Here is a 19,563-nt window from a genome sequence, read left to right as displayed (position 1 = left end):
TCAACTAGAACAATGTATATTAGTTTTAGAATAATTCTTTCCAAAAGGAGATTGACCCCAGTAGAAATTCTCTTCTGGACTGTTAAAATGCAGAATTTAAATGAATTTATTGTTGTTAAGGTATAAGCCATAAAATATTTTAGTATGTGGAATATGAGTCAAGTGTTTATATAGAACTGCTAGGTAGGAGGGTACAAACTTGTGTTTTGTAGAATACAGCCACTAAAAAGTACTTCAGCCAATAGTTCTTTGATGGTTGGAGTAATACTTAATCTTAAATTTCTGAATGAAAATGGTGTCAGGTTGTTTGAACAGGTTTTTATTCTGTAAGACATTTGTAGTGCTTAGATATACAGTACTGCATTGCCATTATCAGAAAACAACTCTACTTTTGTGTGGCCTTTACTTTATAGAGTTATTTTATGTGATCTGGTTCTATTTTTACTGTGAGGTAGAAAGGAAATTTTTATGAGGTTTGGTACTGTTTGTGCTTTTACCTTTTCCTGACCAGCAGGTTTTGGCAAATCCCCACTCTTCCAATTTTAGCTTGATTACCAAAAAATCTAGAAGTTACAGAGGTAACACACATGTCAGAATCAGGAACTTTCAAGGGATCCTGAAAGTTAAATTAGGCTCAGATTGACTTCAGGTATACTGGTAGATTTGAAACCCCTTAAGTTATAAGATACCCTGATAAACTGTAAGTTGTTTTAGTCTGCAATCTCTGCTAGTTTTTCCCTTTCAGAATTCTTCAGAGTAGGGGCAGCTGGGTGTCTCAGTCAGTTAAGTGTCTGACTCTTGATTTTGGCTCAGACATGATCTCACGGTTGTGAGATCGAGCCCTGTGTCAGGCTCCGCTTTGAACGTGGAGCCTGCTTGGGATTCTCTCTATGTCCCTCCCCAGCTTGGGCTTTCTCTGTCTCTCTCAAAATAAATACATTGAAAAAAAAACAACTCAAAAGTAATGCTACAGATAATCCAATGAGATCCCTTATAATAACACTTCCAAGGCTTCTAGAGGTGTGAGTGGGATATGGAGGTTGGATAAGGTTTGATTTTGAGTGGTAGGATCCTGAGTCATCACTCAAAGAAAGATACCTATGCTAATTATAGACTGCATATACATATATTTTTGGAAGATTTTTATTATGTGGACCTTTTCTTTACCATGAAAGAAACTTTAGGAAGTTTGACTTATATGTAGTCAGATTTATTAATCTTTTACTTCTGGCTTTTAGATTTTGAGTTACAATTAGAAAGTTTATTCTTATTCTATAAAACAAGGCTAGTAATCTTGTTTCTTTGGTAGATAAAGATCTATATGTTTAAAATTAATCATATAGGGGCGCCTGGGTGGCGCAGTCGGTTAAGCGTCCGACTTCAGCCGGGTCACGATCTCGCGGTCCGTGAGTTTGAGCCCCGCGTCAGGCTCTGGGCTGATGGCTCGGAGCCTGCAGCCTGTTTCCGATTCTGTGTCTCCCTCTCTCTCTGCCCCTCCCCCGTTCATGCTCTGTCTCTCTCTGTCCCAAAAATAAATAAAAAACGTTAAAATTAATCATATATATTTTTTAATGTTTATTTTTGAGAGACAAACATTTTTTTTTTAATTTTTTTAACATTTATTTATTTTTGAGACAGAGAGAGACAGAGCATGAACAGGGGAGGGGCAGAGAGAGAGGGAGACACAGAATCTGAAACAGGCTCCAGTCTCTGAGCTGTCTGCACAGAGCCCGATGTGGGACTCGAACTCACGGACCATGAGATCATGACCTGAGCCGAAGTCGGCCCCTTAACCGACTGAGCCACCCAGGTGCCCCGAGACAAAAATTTTTGAGAGACAGAGCACAACTGGGCGAGGGGCAGACAGAGAGGGAGACACAGAATCCAAAATGGTCTCCAGGCTCTGAGCTGTCAACACAGAGCCTGATGTAGGGCTGGAACTCAGGACTGATGAGATCATCACCTGAGCTAAAGTTGGACACTTAACCAACTGAGTCACCAGGTACCCCCAAATTAACTGTATTCTTAAATCAGTGATAACTTATATACTTCTTCTGGGAATCTATTTGATTGTTTCAGTTCATGATTTCTGTTTTATTCAAATAATGAATTTTAAAATCACTGTAATTTTTTGTAGATATTTTGAATAGAGTAAACCCAAGCTCATATTCAAGGGGAATAAAGAATGGTGCGCTCAGTCGAGGTACAGTATTATTTTAGTATTTTATTTTAAAGTGAAGTATTTTGACATCATTGATTATATCTAAATATATTCAATGCACTGTTTAATTTTAAAATACAGGTATTACTGCTGCATTCAAGCCTACAAATCAACACTACACGAACCCAGCATCAAATCCAGTAGCTGCCTCGCCTGTAAATTTTCATCCTGAATCTAGATCTTCAGATAGTTCTGTTATTGTTCAGCCTTTGTCTAAACCTGTAAGTGTTTCTAAAACTACACAGCTCAGGGATACATTGGATATTATTAACAGTATAAACAATGCCAATTAAAATTCTGCATTGTCGTGGGTAGTCATCCAATAGAAGCATAATCAGCATCAGGAATGTCACTATCTATATGATAGATGAGCCAGTATCCGGAGTAATATTGGAAGGAACTACTGATGTAGTCTGTTCCTAAATCAGGTAACACACTTAAATAGTAAGATATTGGAATTTGCGATAACAAAACATGAATAAAAGTATTACGAATATTGCATAATGGCAAAAATTGTAAACTGGGTCAAATGTTCTTAGTTCTTAATTGGAAAACTTATGAGAGGACATTGTAGCTTTTTATTCTGAAAATATACCTTCATAATTTAGTTCACTTAAAAAATTCTTAACAAAAAGTAATAGTTAATGGTAATAGTTAATATTTGTAATATTTATGAGGCTTTGTTGTAAATGCTATACATAAATTAATCATTTAAGTCTTAAACGACCCTGTGAAGAGGCACTATTATTATTTTTCCTGTTTTATAGTTGAGGAAATTGAGGCTCACAGAGGTTAAATAATTCATTTAAGGTCACACAGATGGCAAATGATAGATCTAGAATTTCAATCCAGACTAACCCATAGTTTCTATGTATTTGTATACATATGTACATATAGGTATGTGCGTGTGTGTATGTGTGTATACTTAATATATACTTAAAATGGAGCCATTGCCTTACTGTAGCAGTTTTCAAAGTATAGTCTTCAGTCCCTGGGGTTCCTCTGAGACTCTTCCATGGGTTTTGAGAGTCAAGACTATTCTCATGATAATACAAAGACATGATTTGCCTTTTCTTTTTTTTTTCTTTTTTTATTTAAAAAAAATTTTTTTTTTCAACGTTTATTTATTTTTGGGACAGAGAGAGACAGAGCATGAACGGGGGAGGGGCAGAGAGAGAGGGAGACACAGAATCGGAAACAGGCTCCAGGCTCTGAGCCATCAGCCCAGAGCCTGATGCGGGGCTCGAACTCACGGACCGCGAGATCGTGACCTGGCTGAAGTCGGCCGCTTAACCGACTGCGCCACCCAGGCGCCCCCATGATTTGCCTTTTCTACTGTGTTGACATATGCACCAATGATGCAGAAGTAATGGTGGGTAAACTGCTGGTGCCTTAGTATAAATCAAGACAGTGGTACCAAGCTGTATGAGTACTTTTTATATTCATCCCCACTGTGCACTCCCAATAAAAAATATTCATGCTCAATTTCCTTGATGAAATGTTATTAATTTTGTTAAATCTCTACCTTTCTATGTGTCTTTTAAAAATATTTTGTGTGATGAAATAGTATGCGAAAACACTATTGTTTCCAAAGTTTGATGATTATCTTAAGGAAAAGCACTTATGTGATTCAGTTGTGAGCTAAACTACCCACTTTCTAAAAAATAGAAGACTACTTTTACTTGAAAGCACGACAAGCCATAGTATATTATTTATTTTTGTGTATCAGTAATATCACAGTCTTCATGGTGTAAAACCACACACATTGTCTCACAGTTTCTGTGGGTTAGGAGTCAGGTCATGACTTAGCTGGATCCTCTGCTTCAGGTTCTCATGAAGCTACTTTCAGGGTGTGGACACTGAGGTTGTGATCTCATCTGAAGCTTGACTGGAGACGTATCTGCTTCCAAGTTCTCATGGTAGTTGGCAGCATTCAGTTTCTTAAGGGTTGTCAGACTGAGAATCTCACTAAATGACTGGCTTTTGGCTGGCTTTGCCACCTGAGTTTTCCCAGTTTGGCTTCTTACATGCTCAAAGCCCACGAAAGAGAATATGTAGCAGAATGCCATGCTGATCTAATGTAATGTAATCACATACACAAAATCATGTAATCCTGTCACCTTTGTTGTATTCTCTTGGTGAGAAGCAAGTCACATGCCTTGCCCACACTAAAAGGAAGGGAATCATGCAGGACATGAACACCATGGGGTGGGGATTGTAAAGGCCACTTGAGAGTTTGTTTGCTGCACATTGTGAGTTTTTCAGTTTTGGTTATTTGGTAGACATTTCCTCAAAACTGAACAAAGTGCACACTTAAAGGAAAATAACTGATAGCATTTCTTCCCAATAATAAAATTGAGCTTTCAAGCACAAATTAGAATTTTGGAAAACTTGTATCAGCCACTATGATCTGACAGCTTCCCAGTACTTAAAGACTTTTCTGATGGGTGGTACAGTTAATAAATGTGATTTTTTGTTATTGTATAGTGAATTCTGTTAACATTTGGAAGATAATCATAATTCACAGAAACCAGTATTTTTGAAATAACCAGTGCATGATATTATAAAATCATGCATGGGTAAAAGATCATTCAAAGTGTAAGATAGACTAATAGATTTTATTTTAACAAAGTACAAAAAATTCAGTGATAAGGAGTCAGATTCCACATTGCAGTAAATCTTTAAGAAAATATCAATGTTGAATTTTGGTGTGGTATCAAAGAAGTGTACCCATAGTTATCCCAGCTTGCTATTAAAATACTCCCTTTTTCAACTATATATCTTTATGAAGCCAGATTTTCTCTATATTTTTCAAATAAAATAACATACTCTAACAGATAGAAAACAGAAGCAGATATGAATCTGTAACTGTTTTTGATTAAGCCAGACATTAAAAAGATTTTCAGAAATGTATAACAGTGCCATTCTTTTCACTAATTTTTTATGTGTTGTAAGATAGTCACTTTTCATAAAAATGTTATTTATGTTAATCTATAATGGGTTTATTGTTATTTAAAATAAATATTTAATGTCTAATATTATAAATATCAATAGATATAACCCAACTAAATAAAACCTTTTGGGCCCTCAGTAATTTTTAAATGTGTTAAAGGGGTCCTGAAACCAAGGAGTTAGAGTACTAAAACAAAAGGTTACCCAAAATGTAAAGGTTCTTTGCTATTAGTTGGAATTGAATTAACTCAGTGCTTTTTTCATGTATATCTATCATAAGCTATTTGGCACTGGCCTTAGAGAAATAATAAATTTTAATGAAAATGTTTATTCTTTTGACAATAAGGGAAACTTCCAAAGCACCTATAAATTTTCTTGCAGATGTCCAAGTTCAAAACCAGAACTGAATCCAAATACTTTTGTGAGGAATAATATATTTTTTCTGTATTTCATATTACTATTAGGTAATCTGCAGATCTGTTAGCACTAAAATTGATATTCTGAGGTTTTATTTTTCATAAAAGTGATTTTAATTGTAATTTATGTAAAAATGAAAAGGAAGGCTGTAGATTTTTAAATCTATGGCTAAGTAAATTGAACTCCCACTTATATTTTGAAGAGGTTATATATCATAAAAAAATAAGAATATCGTTGGGCAAATGTTTCTGTTCCCTGAGTTGTTAATGACTTGAGATAATTATTATCTGAAATAATAACTCATAGTGATATCAGCTCTAAGTTAAAAAACTTAGATTGAAGCAAGAGACTTGAATGCTGGTTCAACCTTGCTCCTTAGCATTGTCAAAACCTCTTTGAGCCTCATTTTCTTAATTTCTAAAGTGAGAGATTTTACCCAGACCACTGACTCTATCTTGGATCCTAAGGTTATGCAGGTTATTTCTGGGATTTCAAAAGTTGGAAAGCTACTTGAAATGTATTAGTTGGATCACATTAACTCAGTATACTTTCTATAAGTTGTCAACTCAGTATACTTTCCATAAGTTGTTGGCTTTTGCAGGATAGAAAACTGGAAAAAGAAACTTTGTTATTTAATTCAGTTTGATAAAAAATCTTTCTGACTTGGACCCAGGAAGAAGAAAGAAAAACAAAAGGAAGGGTTGTACGTTAGTGTTATAAAAGTTAGAAACTAGAGCTTTTTCTAGCTGAGAATATTTATTTCTCTGGGCATAGTTTTAAAATCAAAACACCTCAGTTGGTGTTTCCCAATCTTGTAAGTTCTTAAAAGGAGAGATTGTGCCAGTTGGTCTGTGTGGGTCCTACAGATGAAATATTGTAAAAAACTCTCCAAGTGATTCTAATTTGCAAAGTTAAGAATGTCATATATTCTGGAATGAATTGAGACCCCTCTATTTAAGGGAATTTACTCTGAAGTTAAGAAGCCACTGCTTTTAATAAATTATAATTACAGTTTTTCATTTTTTGGTGTGTGCATGCACACTTTTTCATGGAATATCTTTATATCTCAATATCTCTTTGAGATCTCTTGCAGGTGGCAGGGATATATTATTATCACTTATAATAAAGTTAGTGTGATATAGCCTAATGGTATAGCCTTGGAAATAAGGCCTCGATTCTAATTACAGCTACATCAACAACAAGCAGCTGTATTGGGAAGCCTTATGTAACCACTCCTAAACTTAGTTTACCTATTTATAAAATAGGGTATAACGTTAGGTTTTTATTAGTAATGTGACAACTACTTGATTTAATACATACATGTGTCATGAAGTACAAGTACATTTAAAACACAATTGTGGCCATTATTTCAGTTTGATAGGTGAATAACTTGAAGCTCAGAAGTGACTTGCCCAAGGTTACATAGTTAAATGTGCCAGTCTTCTGAATCTCAGTCTAGTGTCTGTTCCACCCTTACTATTCCATTTGATATCTTTTTGAACTGTTTTTTCAGACATTAAAAATTCCCTGTTGGAGAATTATTTTAACCAATTATTATTGAATACTATGTGCCTGCCCTCTGAAATTGTTGAGCTTAATTAACCAGAGTTGTTTTCCTAATAAAGTATTAACAGTATTAACTTTGTATTTCTGTTAAAGAACTATTTTGTTAAATACATGTGAATATTTTCTATTTTTTAAGTGCAAATTGGGAGAAAATATTTATTATGAAATAAGATTGTGCTTTTTTACAGTGAAGTCATGACATTACTGATTTTTTATATTACATTGTTAAGGCCCAAATAAAGATAATTTACCTGTTATTTCTCAAAATTTAGAAGTGGTTTGAGTTACTTACACACTTGTTTCCATAGCTTCCAAGAGCAGAGCAGCTGGCCCAGATTATTCCTATAAACAGTTTCCATTTTAAATAAACCCTGTTTGCCTGGCTTTCTTATTTGTTTACCCTGTTGATCATGTAGCTTTCATATTTATCCTATGAAATGGAAGATTACCTGGTCTAGCATGGCTTTCTGTGGAATGGTAGGAAGAGTGGGGCGGGGCAGGGTGGGGGTGGGGGGACACCCATTCTTTCTTTTCCTGACCCTTGCCTTGTAAATTTTTCCAATTAGGATGATTACAAAACTCAAACCATGTGATATATTCATCCCTAAACCTGATGCCCAGCACCACAGATTGACTTCTAATTTGTTTGCCCTAATATTTTGTCTTGGGGTGGGGGGTTTATAGAGATACAGAAGCTTTTATAGTTATGTCAGTATGTTTTCATATTTGTTTTCCTTTTACCCAAAGATTTTGATAAGTTTTACTGTTTGCTCTTTGATAGGAATACTGCATTTTTAGTAGCCCTCTAAAGTGTATCAATCCTATTGATTTAAAATGAGTATATGTTTCCTTGATCTTGAAAAAAATCAGACTAAAATTTGCCCGGTTTTAATTCGCTAGTAGGAACAAATCAGCTGTAAGTAATAGCTTCCTTTCAGTTTTACTAGATGATAATTTTGACAGTAATAATTACCTTTGTGTTTTATAACTTATTAATTACTAATTGAGTCATCAAAAGCTATTCTTACAATATTGAGATACAGTTAAGTTTACCTTTAGAAAAGTTTATGAAAGAAAATAATTGTAACTATGTTGAATAAATGTAATATTCTTCCTTTGAAATATTTTAACAGGGTTATATAACAAACTCATCACGAGTTGTATCTAATAATTCTTCAGAGTTACTATTTGATTTGACCCAGGATACAGGATCATCACATTACCAAGGGGGACCGACGCTTTCTATACCAGGTTGGTTTTAGCACTTTTAAACAAAATTATTAGAAGAAACTTGATGAATATGCATATGTAATTGACTTTCTTGTAAGGTAGAATGGCGCTAATAGTTCATGAATACCTTTCTTGGGTGACTTTTTTTCCCCCTTGGATGGTTTTAAGTAAAATTTTATTTATTAATAAGACATTTTATTTTTATTTGTTTTTTATTTATTAATAAGACATTTTATTAATAAGACATTGGCTAATGTTCTTACTTGGCACTAAAAATGGGCTGAAAAATCATAAAATAATTTCTGTAAGTTATAGAAGTCCTCTGACACCATAAATACTCTGTTAAAAGAAGTATTAATTTCCATGACTAGTGTGAAAAAGTATATGGTTACAATTGATTTCCTAATTAGATTAGCGTCTTTCTATTCAGTAAAGCCTTTAGATACTGTAGTTACATATGATTATAGAATGCTATTATAAAGTGGTACAATAAATTTGTATATAGCCAGTACTCAGTATATGCCCATTGGAGGAATATGAAATTTCTCTGTTTAGTAGAATTAAAGTTCTTAGATTGTATACTAAAACATAGTTCTTCATTAACCTAAAATAAATTAGTAATCTATGAAAGAATTTCATCTAATTGAAAATTCCCTGTAATGAAGGCAATTATGCTTTGTATCTTAGCAGTTTTGGTATATTTCAGATATTTGACTAAATAGAGACAAGTAAGATTTGAGGGGAAGTTTTAGATTATTTACTAAAAAATCAGTGTGGAGAATCTACTAAACCCTCTTAACCATTGTTGTGTTTTTTTTTAAAGCAAGACAGAAATACAAGCACACTTACTTTAAAAAAAATTTTTTTAATGATTATTTTTGAGACAGAGCATGAGCGGGGGAGGGGCAGAGAGAGAGGGAGACACAGAATCCGAAGCAGGCTCCAGGCTCTCAGCTGTTAGCACAGAGCCTGTTGTGGGGCTAAAACTTATCAACCGCTAGATCATGACTTGAGCCGAAGTTGGATGCTCAGCTGACTGAGCCACCCAGGCACTCCTCTCCTCCAATTTTTTTTATTGTAATATTAGTGCCTAAAATGTTTTTTCATTTAGATAATATTGAGTTCATATTCATTTCTTGGTGTGTCACTTACATGCTTTATAAAAATATAGTCAGTACAATAGGTAAGAACCAAAAGAAAGAAGAAGAAAAATTGTTGTCTTAAGTCTGGTTTTCTAAAACACAGAAACTTTATTAATAGAAAAAGTGAATTTTTGAAACTTCTTGGGAGTAAGGACAATGACTCCTGCTCAACCTGTAAGTTTTCTGTTGCAGAGAGAGTTTAGCCTGAACAGTAAGTAGGATGAAGAAGAAGATGTAGATTTCAACTGCCGTTCTTAAGATTTTTGTAGTCTTTATCAAGTCTTTATACTTCAGTTTTCTCATATTATTAAAATGGAGATTTAATTTTTCTTTTTTAATGCATTTATTTTCCAGGCCTGGAGTCAGCCATCAGGAGATATAATTTTAATTCTCACTCTACTTTAGTCAGGGATTTTTCAGGCACAAATAAGATAAATAAAATGAAAGTGCATTATGAACTTTATATATAAAAAATTTTTTTTGATGTTTATTTACTTTTGAGAGAGACACACACACGCAGAGCGTTGAGTACGGAAGGGGCAGAAAGAGGAAGACACAGAATCTGAAGCAGGCTCTAGGCTCTGAGCTGTCAGCACAGAGCCCAATGTGGGGCTCAAACTCATGAACTGTGAGATCATGACCTGAGCCGAAGTTGGATGCCTAACCACCTGAACCACCCACATGCCCCAAACTTTAAAGGATTTGACACCAGTTGGTGTGAATGATAATATGTGTTTTATGTTCAGTAGTATGATTGACTACTCTGCAATGATCATGGATATTTGGAGAAGATTGGATTTGAGCTTGTTCTTGAAAGGATTTTTACTGGCAGAGAGAGAACTGTTCAGAATAGGAAACAACACAAGCCAAAGACAACAGGGATAAATAAGTTGAAGGGTCAGAATTTAAAACTCCTAAATGCAGAGTGATTTTATTATATTAAAAATTTCTTATAGTAAAACAGTCTGTTTCTACTCTCCAGCCTGTTATGTAAGCAGATGCATAATTAAAATATCAGCATTCATTGGCTTTTCAGGTATCCTAACCATTTCACAAGAATGCTATTGTGATTGCACACATCTTTTTCAGGTACCCATATTATAGCCATAATGATGTGCCTTGAGGATGGGAAAAAAATCATTTTTATGTTATTTCACAGGATGAACAGAGGAGCCAACTAATAGAATATTCTTTATTTTTCTCGCATGTTTCCCCTTATTAAAAAGTTGATAGGTGAATCTATTAGAATAATTTTTTTCCTCTAAAGTAAGATACAGAATAATTTCATTAGTAATGATAACAGCTACCATTTATTATTGAATGCTTTCTATGTGCCATATATTGTATGGGTACTTTTTAAAAGTAAGTTAAGATACAAAATATTTTTTTAGTAATGATAGTAGTTGTCATTTATTATTGAATGCTTTCAGTCTGTCAGATATTGTGTTGGGTGCTTTAAATATATTATCTTAATTGATCTTAAAACAGCTCTGTAAAATAAGACATTATAACTCTTATTTTACAAAAGAGGATACTGAGGCTAAGAGAAGTTAATTAAATAAACCAAGAATACATAGCTAGTCAGTGACAGAGCCTCGATTTGAACTTATACTTTCTGACTTAAAACCCTGGAATATTTCTAATATATTTACTTTACTGCTCCTACTTTCAGTGTACAGTTGAGAGAATGAAAATACGGTGTGCAGTTTTAGAATGCTTATTACCATGTACAGTTGAATGTTATTTTCAAAAAGAGCTTTTGCCTGGCCTGGTTATATAGCCTAAATATCCCCATTTCTCTTGCTAATGCTCTGAATAAGGCTTTCAGGTGATGGTTTTCAAACTGTTTTTAGGAGTAAAATTCCTATGCAAAAAAAATTTTATTCAGAAGCCTAATAAATAAAATATACAAGAGTTTCTCTGTTAGACATACCCCCTATATTCCCTAAAATGAGCCTTTTAGGCTCTGGGAACATAATTTGAAAACCTTTATGCCTACACTCCTTCCATTATGAGTCCTTTCATATTTTACCCTTGATCCTAGCCAAAAGGCCAACAAGCCATGGGCTCTTTCATATGAATGAGTGAAGTATTATCGTTTAAGATTAGTTTTTCTACTTTGTACTTAGGAATTTTCCTCAAGTTTTTTTTTTTTCTTTTAAGTGTATTTATTTATTTTGAGAGGTGGGGGTGGTGCACAGATTGAGAGAGAATCCCAAGCAGGCTCCACACTGTCAGTGCAGAGCTCCCATGTGGGGCTCCAACCCATGAACCAAGATCATGATCTGAGCGGAAATCAAATCAGACACTTAACCAACTGAGCCACCCAGGCACTCCTCTTTTTTTTTCCTTTATGTTCATTTGTTTTGTTTCTTAAATTCCACATATGAGTGAAATCATAGCGTATTTGTCTTTTTCTGACTGACTTATTTTGCTTAGCAGAATACTCTCGCTCCATTTATGCTGTTGTAAATGGCAAGATTTCATTTTTTTATTCTTTTTTTTTAATGTTTATTTATTTATTAGAGAGAGAGAGAGAGAGTGCATTAGCAGGGGAAGGGCAGAGAGAGAGGGAGAGAGAGAATCCCAGTCAGGCTCTGGGCTGATGTGGGGCTCGATCTCATGAACCGGGAGATCATGACCGAAACTAAAATCAAGTCAGACGCTTAATGGACTGAGCCACCCAGGTGCCCAAAGATTTTATTCTTTTTTAATATCTGAGTAGTATTATATTACACACATACACACACACACACCCCACATCTTCTTTATCCATTTATCAGTCTATGGACATTTGGGTTCCTCCAGATTTGGGCTATTGTTGATAATGATGCTATAAACATTAACATGCATGCATCCCTTCAAATCAGTATTTTTGTATCCATTGGGTAAATACCTACTAGTACAATTGCTGGATGGTAGTGTAGTTATTTTTAACTTTTTGAGGAACCTTCATACTGTTTTCTGCAGTGGCTGCACCAGTTTGCATTACCACCAACAGTGTACAAGGGTTCCTTTTTCACTGCATCCTTGCCAACACCTGTTGTTTCCTCTGTTAATTTTAGCCATTCTGACTGGTATGAGATGATATCTCATTGTATTTTTGATTTGTGTTTCCCTGATGATGAGTGATATATTTTTTTTTTAATTTTTTTTTAATGTTTATTTATTTTTTTGGGACAGAGAGAGACAGAGCATGAACGGGGGAGGGGCAGAGAGAGAGGGAGACACAGAATCAGAAACAGGCTCCAGGCTCTGAGCCATCAGCCCAGAGCCCGACGCGGGGCTCGAACTCACGGACCGCGAGATCGTGACCTGGCTGAAGTCGGACGCTTAACCGACTGCGCCACCCAGGCGCCCCTGATGAGTGATATTAATAAGCATCTTTTCTGTGTCTGTTGCCCATCTGTATGTCTTCTTTGGAAATGACTATTCATGTCTTCTGCCCATTTTTTAATGGGATGATTTGTTTTTGGATGTTGAGTTTGAGAAGTTCTTTATAGATTTTATATACTAATTCTTTATCAGATATGTCATCTGCAAACATCATCTCCCATTTCATAGGTTGCCTTTTAGTTTTGTTGATTGTTTCCTTTGCTGTGCAGAAGCTTTTTATTTTGATGATATCCCAATTATTTATTTTTGCTTTTGTTTCCCTGACCTCAGGAGACCTATCTAGAAAGAAGTTGCTATGGCCAGAGTCAGAGAGGTTACTGCCTGTGTTCTCCTCTAGGATTTTGATGGTTTCCTGTCTCACATTTAGGTCTTTTATCCAGTCTGAATTTATTTTTGTGTATGGTGTAAGAAAGTGGTCCAGTTTCATTCTTTTGCATATTGCTGTCCAGTTTTCCCAGCACCATTTGTTGAAGAGACTCTCTTTTTCCTATTAGATATTCTTCCCTGCTTTGTCAAAGGTTAATTGACCATATAATTGTGGGTTTATTTCTGGGTTTTCTGTTCTGTTTCATTGATCTGTGTGTCTCTTTTTGTGCCACTACTATGCTGTTTTGATCACTACAACTTTGTATTATAACTTGAAGTTTGGAATTGTGATGCTTGTAGCTTTGCTTTTCTTTTTCAAGATTGCTTTGGCTATTTAGGGTCTTTTGTGGTTCCATACAAATTTTAGAATTGTTTGTTCTAGCTCTGAAAAATGTTGTTGGTACTTTGATAGGGATTGCATTGAATGTGTAGATTGCTTTGGGTAATATACACATTTTAACAGTATTTGTTGTTCCAATACATGAACATGGAATGTTTTTTTCATTTCTTGGTGTCATCTTCCGTTTCTTTCATCAGTGTTTTGTAATTTTCAGCATATAGATCTTTTTACCTCTTTGGTTAGGTTTATTCTTAGGTATCTTATTGTTTTTTTCGTGCAGTTATAAATGGAGTTGATTTCTCGATTTCTCCTTCTGCTGCTTCATTATTGGTGTATAGGAATGCAACAGTTTTCTCTACATTCATTTTTTATTGAATTTGTGTATCAGTTCTAGCAGTTTTTTGGTGGAGTCTTTTGGGTTTTCTGTACACAGTATCATGTCATCTACAAATAGTGAAACTTTGACTTCTTCCTTGCTAATTTGGACTTCCATTATTTCTTTGTGTTTTCTGATTGCTGTGCTTAGAACTTCCATTACTATGTTCAATGAAAGTGGTGAGAGTGGGCATCCTTGTCTTACTCCTGACTGTAGAGGAAAAGCTCTCAGTTTTTCCCCGTTGAGGATGATACTAGCTGTGGGATTTTTGTATGTGACCTTTATTATGTTAAAGTATGTTTCTTCTAAACCGACTTTGTTGAGGTTTTTATCCTGAATGAATATTGTACTTTGTGAAATGTTTTCTCTGCAGCTATTGAGAGGATCATATGGTTCTTTTCTTTTACTAATGTGGTGTATCACATTGGTTTGCAAATATTGAACCATGCTTGCATCCCAGGAATAAGTCCCACTTGATTGTTGTGAATGATTCTTTTAATGTACTGTTGGATTTGATTTGCTGGTACTTTATTGAGGATTTTTGCATCCATGTTCATCAGGGATATTAGTCTGTGGTTCTCTTTTGTCATGCAGTCTTTGTCTGGTTTTGCTATCAGGGTAATGCTGGCATCATAGAATAAATTTGGAAGTTTTCCTTTTGTTTCTGTTTTTTGGAATAATTTGAGAAGAATAGGTATTAACTCTTCTTTATATGTTTGGTAAAATTCCCCTGTGAAGGCATCTGGCCCTGGACTTTTGTTTGTTGGGAAATTTTTGATTGCTGATTCAATTTCTTTGCTAGTTATCGGTCTGTTCAAGTTTTCTATTTCTTCTTCTGTTTTGATAGTTTATATGTTTCTAGGAATTTATCCATTTCTTCCATGTTGTTTTCTTCCATGTAGTTTTTCATAATATTTTCTTATAATTGTTTGTATTTCTGTGGTATTGGTTGTTATTTCTCCTTTCTTGTTTGTGATTTTATTAATTTGAGTCTTTTTTCTTTGATAAGTCTGACTAGAGGTTTATCAATTTCATTGATTTTTTTTTTTTTTTCAGTGAACCAGGTACTGGTTTCATTGATCTGTTCTAATATTTTTTTTAGTTTCTTTATCATTTATTTCTGCTCTGATGATTATTTCCCTTCTGCTGGCTTTTGGTTTCGTTTGTTGTTCTTTTTCTAGCTCCTTTAGGTAAAAGGTTAGGTTGTTTATTTGAGATTTTTCTTGCTTCTTAAGGTAGGCCAGGCTTCCCTCTTTTTTAAACTAAGTTTATTTTTTTTAATGTCTTTTTTTGGGGGGAGGGGATATGGGGGAAGAGAGATAATTCCAAGCAGGCTCTGCACTGTTAGTACAGAGTCTGATGTAGGGTTCAGTCTCAAGAACTGTGAGTATGACCTGAGCTGAATTTAGAATTGGATGCTTAACTGACTGAGCCACCCAGGAGCCAGTGTAAACTTCCCTCTTATGACCAGTTTTGGTACATTCCAGAGGTTTTAGACCATTGTGTTTTCATTTTCATTTGTTCGCTTGTATTTTTTATATTTGCTTTTGGATTTCCTAGTTGACCTGTTCGTTGTTCAGTGGCATGTATTTGAGGTCTTCCCAAATTTTTTTTTGTAGTTCACCTTAAGTTTCATAGCATTGTAATCAGGATATACGCCTGATATGATCTCAGTCTTTTTGTACTGGTTGAGGCCTGATTTGTGACCTAGTATGTGATCTGTTTTGGAGAATGTCCCTTGTACAGTTGAAAAGAATGTGTATTCTGCTGCTTTAGGATGAAATGTTCTCAATATGTGTGTTCAGTCCATCTGGTTCAGTGTGACATTCAAAGCCCTTTTTCCTTGTTGATTTTCCGCTTAGATGATCTGTCTATTGATGTAAGTGGGTGTTAAAATCTCCTACAATTATGGTATTATTATTAGTTCCTTTATGTTATTAATTGTTTTATATATTTGGGTATCTCCATGTTGGGGTAATAAATATTTACAATTGTTAGATTTTCTTGTTGGATAGTCCCTTTTATTCTGTTGTGCCCTTCTTCATCTCATGTTATTGCCTGTGTTTTAAAACCAAATTTGTTTGATATAAGTATTGCTCTTCTGGCTTTCTTTTGATGTTCTTTTGCATGATAAATATTTCTCCATCCTTTACTTTCAAACTACCAGTGTCTGGGTCTAAAATGAGTTTCTTTTAGGCAGTATTTAGTAGGGTCTTGCTATTATTTATTTATTAAAAAAATTTTTTTTTCAATGTTTACTTATTTTTTGAGAGACAGACAGCATGAGGGGGTAGGAGCAGACAGAGAGGGAGAGACAAAATCCGAAGCAGGCTCCATGCTACGAGCTGTCAGCACAGAGCCCAATGCAGGGTTCAAACTCATGAACTGTGAGATCATGACCTGAGCTAAAATCAGATGCTTAACCAACTGAGCCACACAGGCACCCCTATTTATTATTTTTTTAATAAACATTTTAAAATGTTTGTTTATTTTTGAGAGAGAGAGAGCACAAGATGGGGAGGGGCAGAGAGGGAGGGGGACAGAAGATTTGAAGCAGGCTCTACACTGACAGCAGAGAGCTCGATTTGGGGCTTGAAATCACAAATTGTGAGAACATGACCTGAGCCGAAGTTGGACACTTACTTGACTAAGCCACCCAGGTGCCCCTATTTTAAAAATTTTTTTTTATCATTTTAGAGAGTGTACATGAGTGGGGAGAGGGGCAGAGGAAGAGAGAAAATATCTTACTCCACACTCAGTGTGGAGCCTAATGCAGGACTCAGTCCCCTGACCCTGGATGACCTGTGCTGAAATCAAGAGTTGGACATTCAACTGACTGAGCCACCCAGGCACCCCAGTACCCTTTTTTTTTTTTTACCCATTCTTACACCCTATGTCTTTTGTTTGTGGAGTATTTAGTCCATTTACATTTAGAGTAATTATTAATAGGTATATATTTAGTAGCAGTGTATTACTTGTTTTGTCATTGTTTATGGAGATTTTCTCTGTTCCTTCCTTGTCTTTGTCACTTTCAGTCTTTCTTTTCCACTTGAAAAGTCCTTTTTAATATTTTTTGCAGGGCTGTTTTAGTGGGCACGAACTCCTTTAGTTTTTATTTGTCTGGGAAACTCTTTATCTCTCCTATTCTGAATGATAGCTTTGCTGGGTAAAGTGTTCTTGGCTGCGGATTTTTCCCATTTAGCACTTTGAATTTATCATGCCACATGACAAACTTGGCTTGTCAAGTTTCTATGGAGAGATGTGAAGCTAGACTTATGGATCTTCCTTTGTAAGGTAGGGACTTTTTGTGTTGCTGCTTTTAGGATTTTTTTTTTTTTTGGCTATATTTTATAAATTTGATTACAATATGTCTTGATGTTGACCTGCTTTTATTGATTTTCATGGTAGTTCTTTGTGCTTCCTGGATCTGGATGTCTCTTTCCTTCCCCAGATAAGGGAAGTTTTCAGCTGTTATTTTCTCAAATAAATTTTCTCCCCCCTTTTCTCTCTCCTTCTGGGATTCCTATAATATGAATGTTATGATGTTTGATGGAGTCACTGAGTTCCTAAGTCTATTCTCATGTTCCATAATTCTTTCTTTCTTTCTTTTGTACAGCTTCATTATTTTCTATTGTTTTATCTTCTGTATCACTTATTTGTTCCTCTGCTTCTTCCATCCATGTGTTCTCTGCATCCAGTTTGTTTCAGTTTGTTTTCAGATTGCATTTATCATTTCTGACTGATTGTTTTTTAACAGTTTTATCTCAGGTAAGGGTCTCCCTTTTTTCAAGCTCAGCAAGTATTGTATGATTGTTGCTTTAAATTTTCTATCAGGGATATTATATCTATTTTGATTAAATTTCTGGCCATGACTTTTTGTTGTTTCATTTGGGATTAAATCCTCTGTCATGGCATTTTATCTAGGTCTCTGTCTTCTGTGTGTTAGAAAAGCCTGTTATATTTCCTGTTTCTGAGACCAATGGCTTTATGAAGAAGAGGTCATATAGTGTTCAGAGCTTGGCGCCTCAGGGAGTGTCTCTGGTGTGTGTTGTGTGCACTTCACTGCTGTGTTTTGGCTACTATGTCCTTTAGGCCAATCATCTTCAGAGGTTCTGTTTGCTTGCCAGTGAGCATTGTTTGCACCTGGAACAGAGTGTGGTGAGTTTTAACAACTTCCTCTAGAACTGAAGCCTTGCAGAACTGTCTGGCCAGGGGACGTGATGTTTGCGGGGTTTCTGCTGGTCTTCTGGCAAAACGGCCGACTGCACTGGTACTGAAGCATGCTTGCCCAAGAAGGGAAGTCTCACCAGAGTGCTGGGGGGCGGTGCAGGGCATGGTGTAAGCAGGTTAGGCAGTCAGTGTAGGCACTATGCTGTTTACTGCAGGTGGTTTATGCTGACACTTGGGGAGAGAAATGGTGCCAGTGTGCTCCCTTGTCCCCAGAGAGGGGTCTCCGTGCTTGCTGCTATCAGGGAAGCACTCTCAGAAGAGCAGGTAGTTTCCCTTCTTGTGTGCCAGGCATTTTTCAGATTGCCATTTTCATGCTGTCTGTCCCTGGGTTGCTTGTCTGCCAGGAGCAGTGCAGTGTACTTAGGGCTCTATCCCAGCCAACCCTTCTGACTTCTAAAACTCCAAACTTTAGGGATGTGGTGTGGGCATGGCCTGTGCTGGCCTCCTGGCAAAAGGTCTTGTTGCCCTGGGACTGATGCGGGTTTGACCAAGAACGGCAGTTGCCAGAGGCCAAGGTGCACAGGGTAGGCAGCCAGTGTTGGGTCCAAGCTTCCCTTGGCAGGTGGCTCTGTGCCTATGCTGAGGGGCAGGGTAGGGAAATGGCACTCCCAGCTCTTTTGGCCCGTGAGAGGTGCCTCTCCAAATGCTACCTCTCTCAGATGCGCCCCACAAGTGAACAATTTCCCCACTGTGTGCCTTGGGCATTCCTCAGATGTCACTGTCTGCCCCAGATTTGTTTGCCTGCCTTCTCGTCAAGCCTGCTGACCTTTAAAACTCCTGTCTTCAAGCTCCGCTGATTGCAAAAACTTAGGAAAATCCGCCCGTCTCCTTTTCCTGGCCAATGGCTTTGGGGAAGTGTTTTTGTGCATTCCCCTGTGTGTTCTTTTCTTTTTCTTTCTTTCTCCCTCCCCTCTCTTTCTCATCTCTCCACCACCAGGGCTCCCTCCCCTCTGCAGCACCTGCAGTCCATTTCTCCCCCAAAGTCTCTGTGCTTCCTACCTACCTAGATGTGGTGTACCTACCTACCTCTTCTCTCCCTCTAGTTGTGGTGTTTGTTCTGTCAGTCCTCAGGTCAATTTCTTGAGTATTCAGAATGATGCTATAGTTACCTAGTTGTGTTCAAGGGACAAGAGGAGCCTAGAGTCCTACTATGCTGCCATTTTAGTTCCTCACCCAAAAGTTAAATTACTTTTTAAAAAATTTCAAATATAATTAAATACAGTGTTATGTTAGTTTCAGGGGTATAATATAATGATTCAAAAATTCTATATGTTACTCAGTACTCTTCATGATAAGTGTACTTTTAATCCTCTTCACCTATTTCACC

At 36.1% G+C, this 19,563-nt stretch overlaps 1 protein-coding gene across 11 annotated transcripts in view; it reads left to right on the top strand.

Moving 5' to 3' along the window:
* ZNF280D (zinc finger protein 280D) overlaps positions 1–19,563 on the top strand; it is a 325,027-nt gene that overhangs the window by 198,653 nt on the left and 106,811 nt on the right. For all 11 annotated transcript variants that reach the window (XR_015252668.1, XR_015252667.1, XM_086710764.1 and 8 more), the window contains 3 exons: positions 2,138–2,203; positions 2,303–2,442; positions 8,290–8,407. Coding sequence is in view for 9 of the 11 variants with exons in the window: in XM_086710764.1 (XP_086566890.1) it covers positions 2,138–2,203; positions 2,303–2,442; positions 8,290–8,407 (324 nt within the window). In the remaining 2 variants the exon portion in view is untranslated. The remainder of the gene's footprint in view (positions 1–2,137; positions 2,204–2,302; positions 2,443–8,289; positions 8,408–19,563) is intronic.

The sequence above is a fragment of the Puma concolor genome, chromosome B3 (assembly GCF_028749965.1).
Source record: "Puma concolor isolate L17-30 chromosome B3, mPumCon1.1.hap2, whole genome shotgun sequence".
In the NCBI taxonomy this organism is placed as follows: domain Eukaryota; kingdom Metazoa; phylum Chordata; class Mammalia; order Carnivora; family Felidae; genus Puma; species Puma concolor.
The sequence above is the reverse complement of the archived record's forward strand: the minus strand, read 5'-3'. Positions and strand labels throughout refer to the sequence as shown.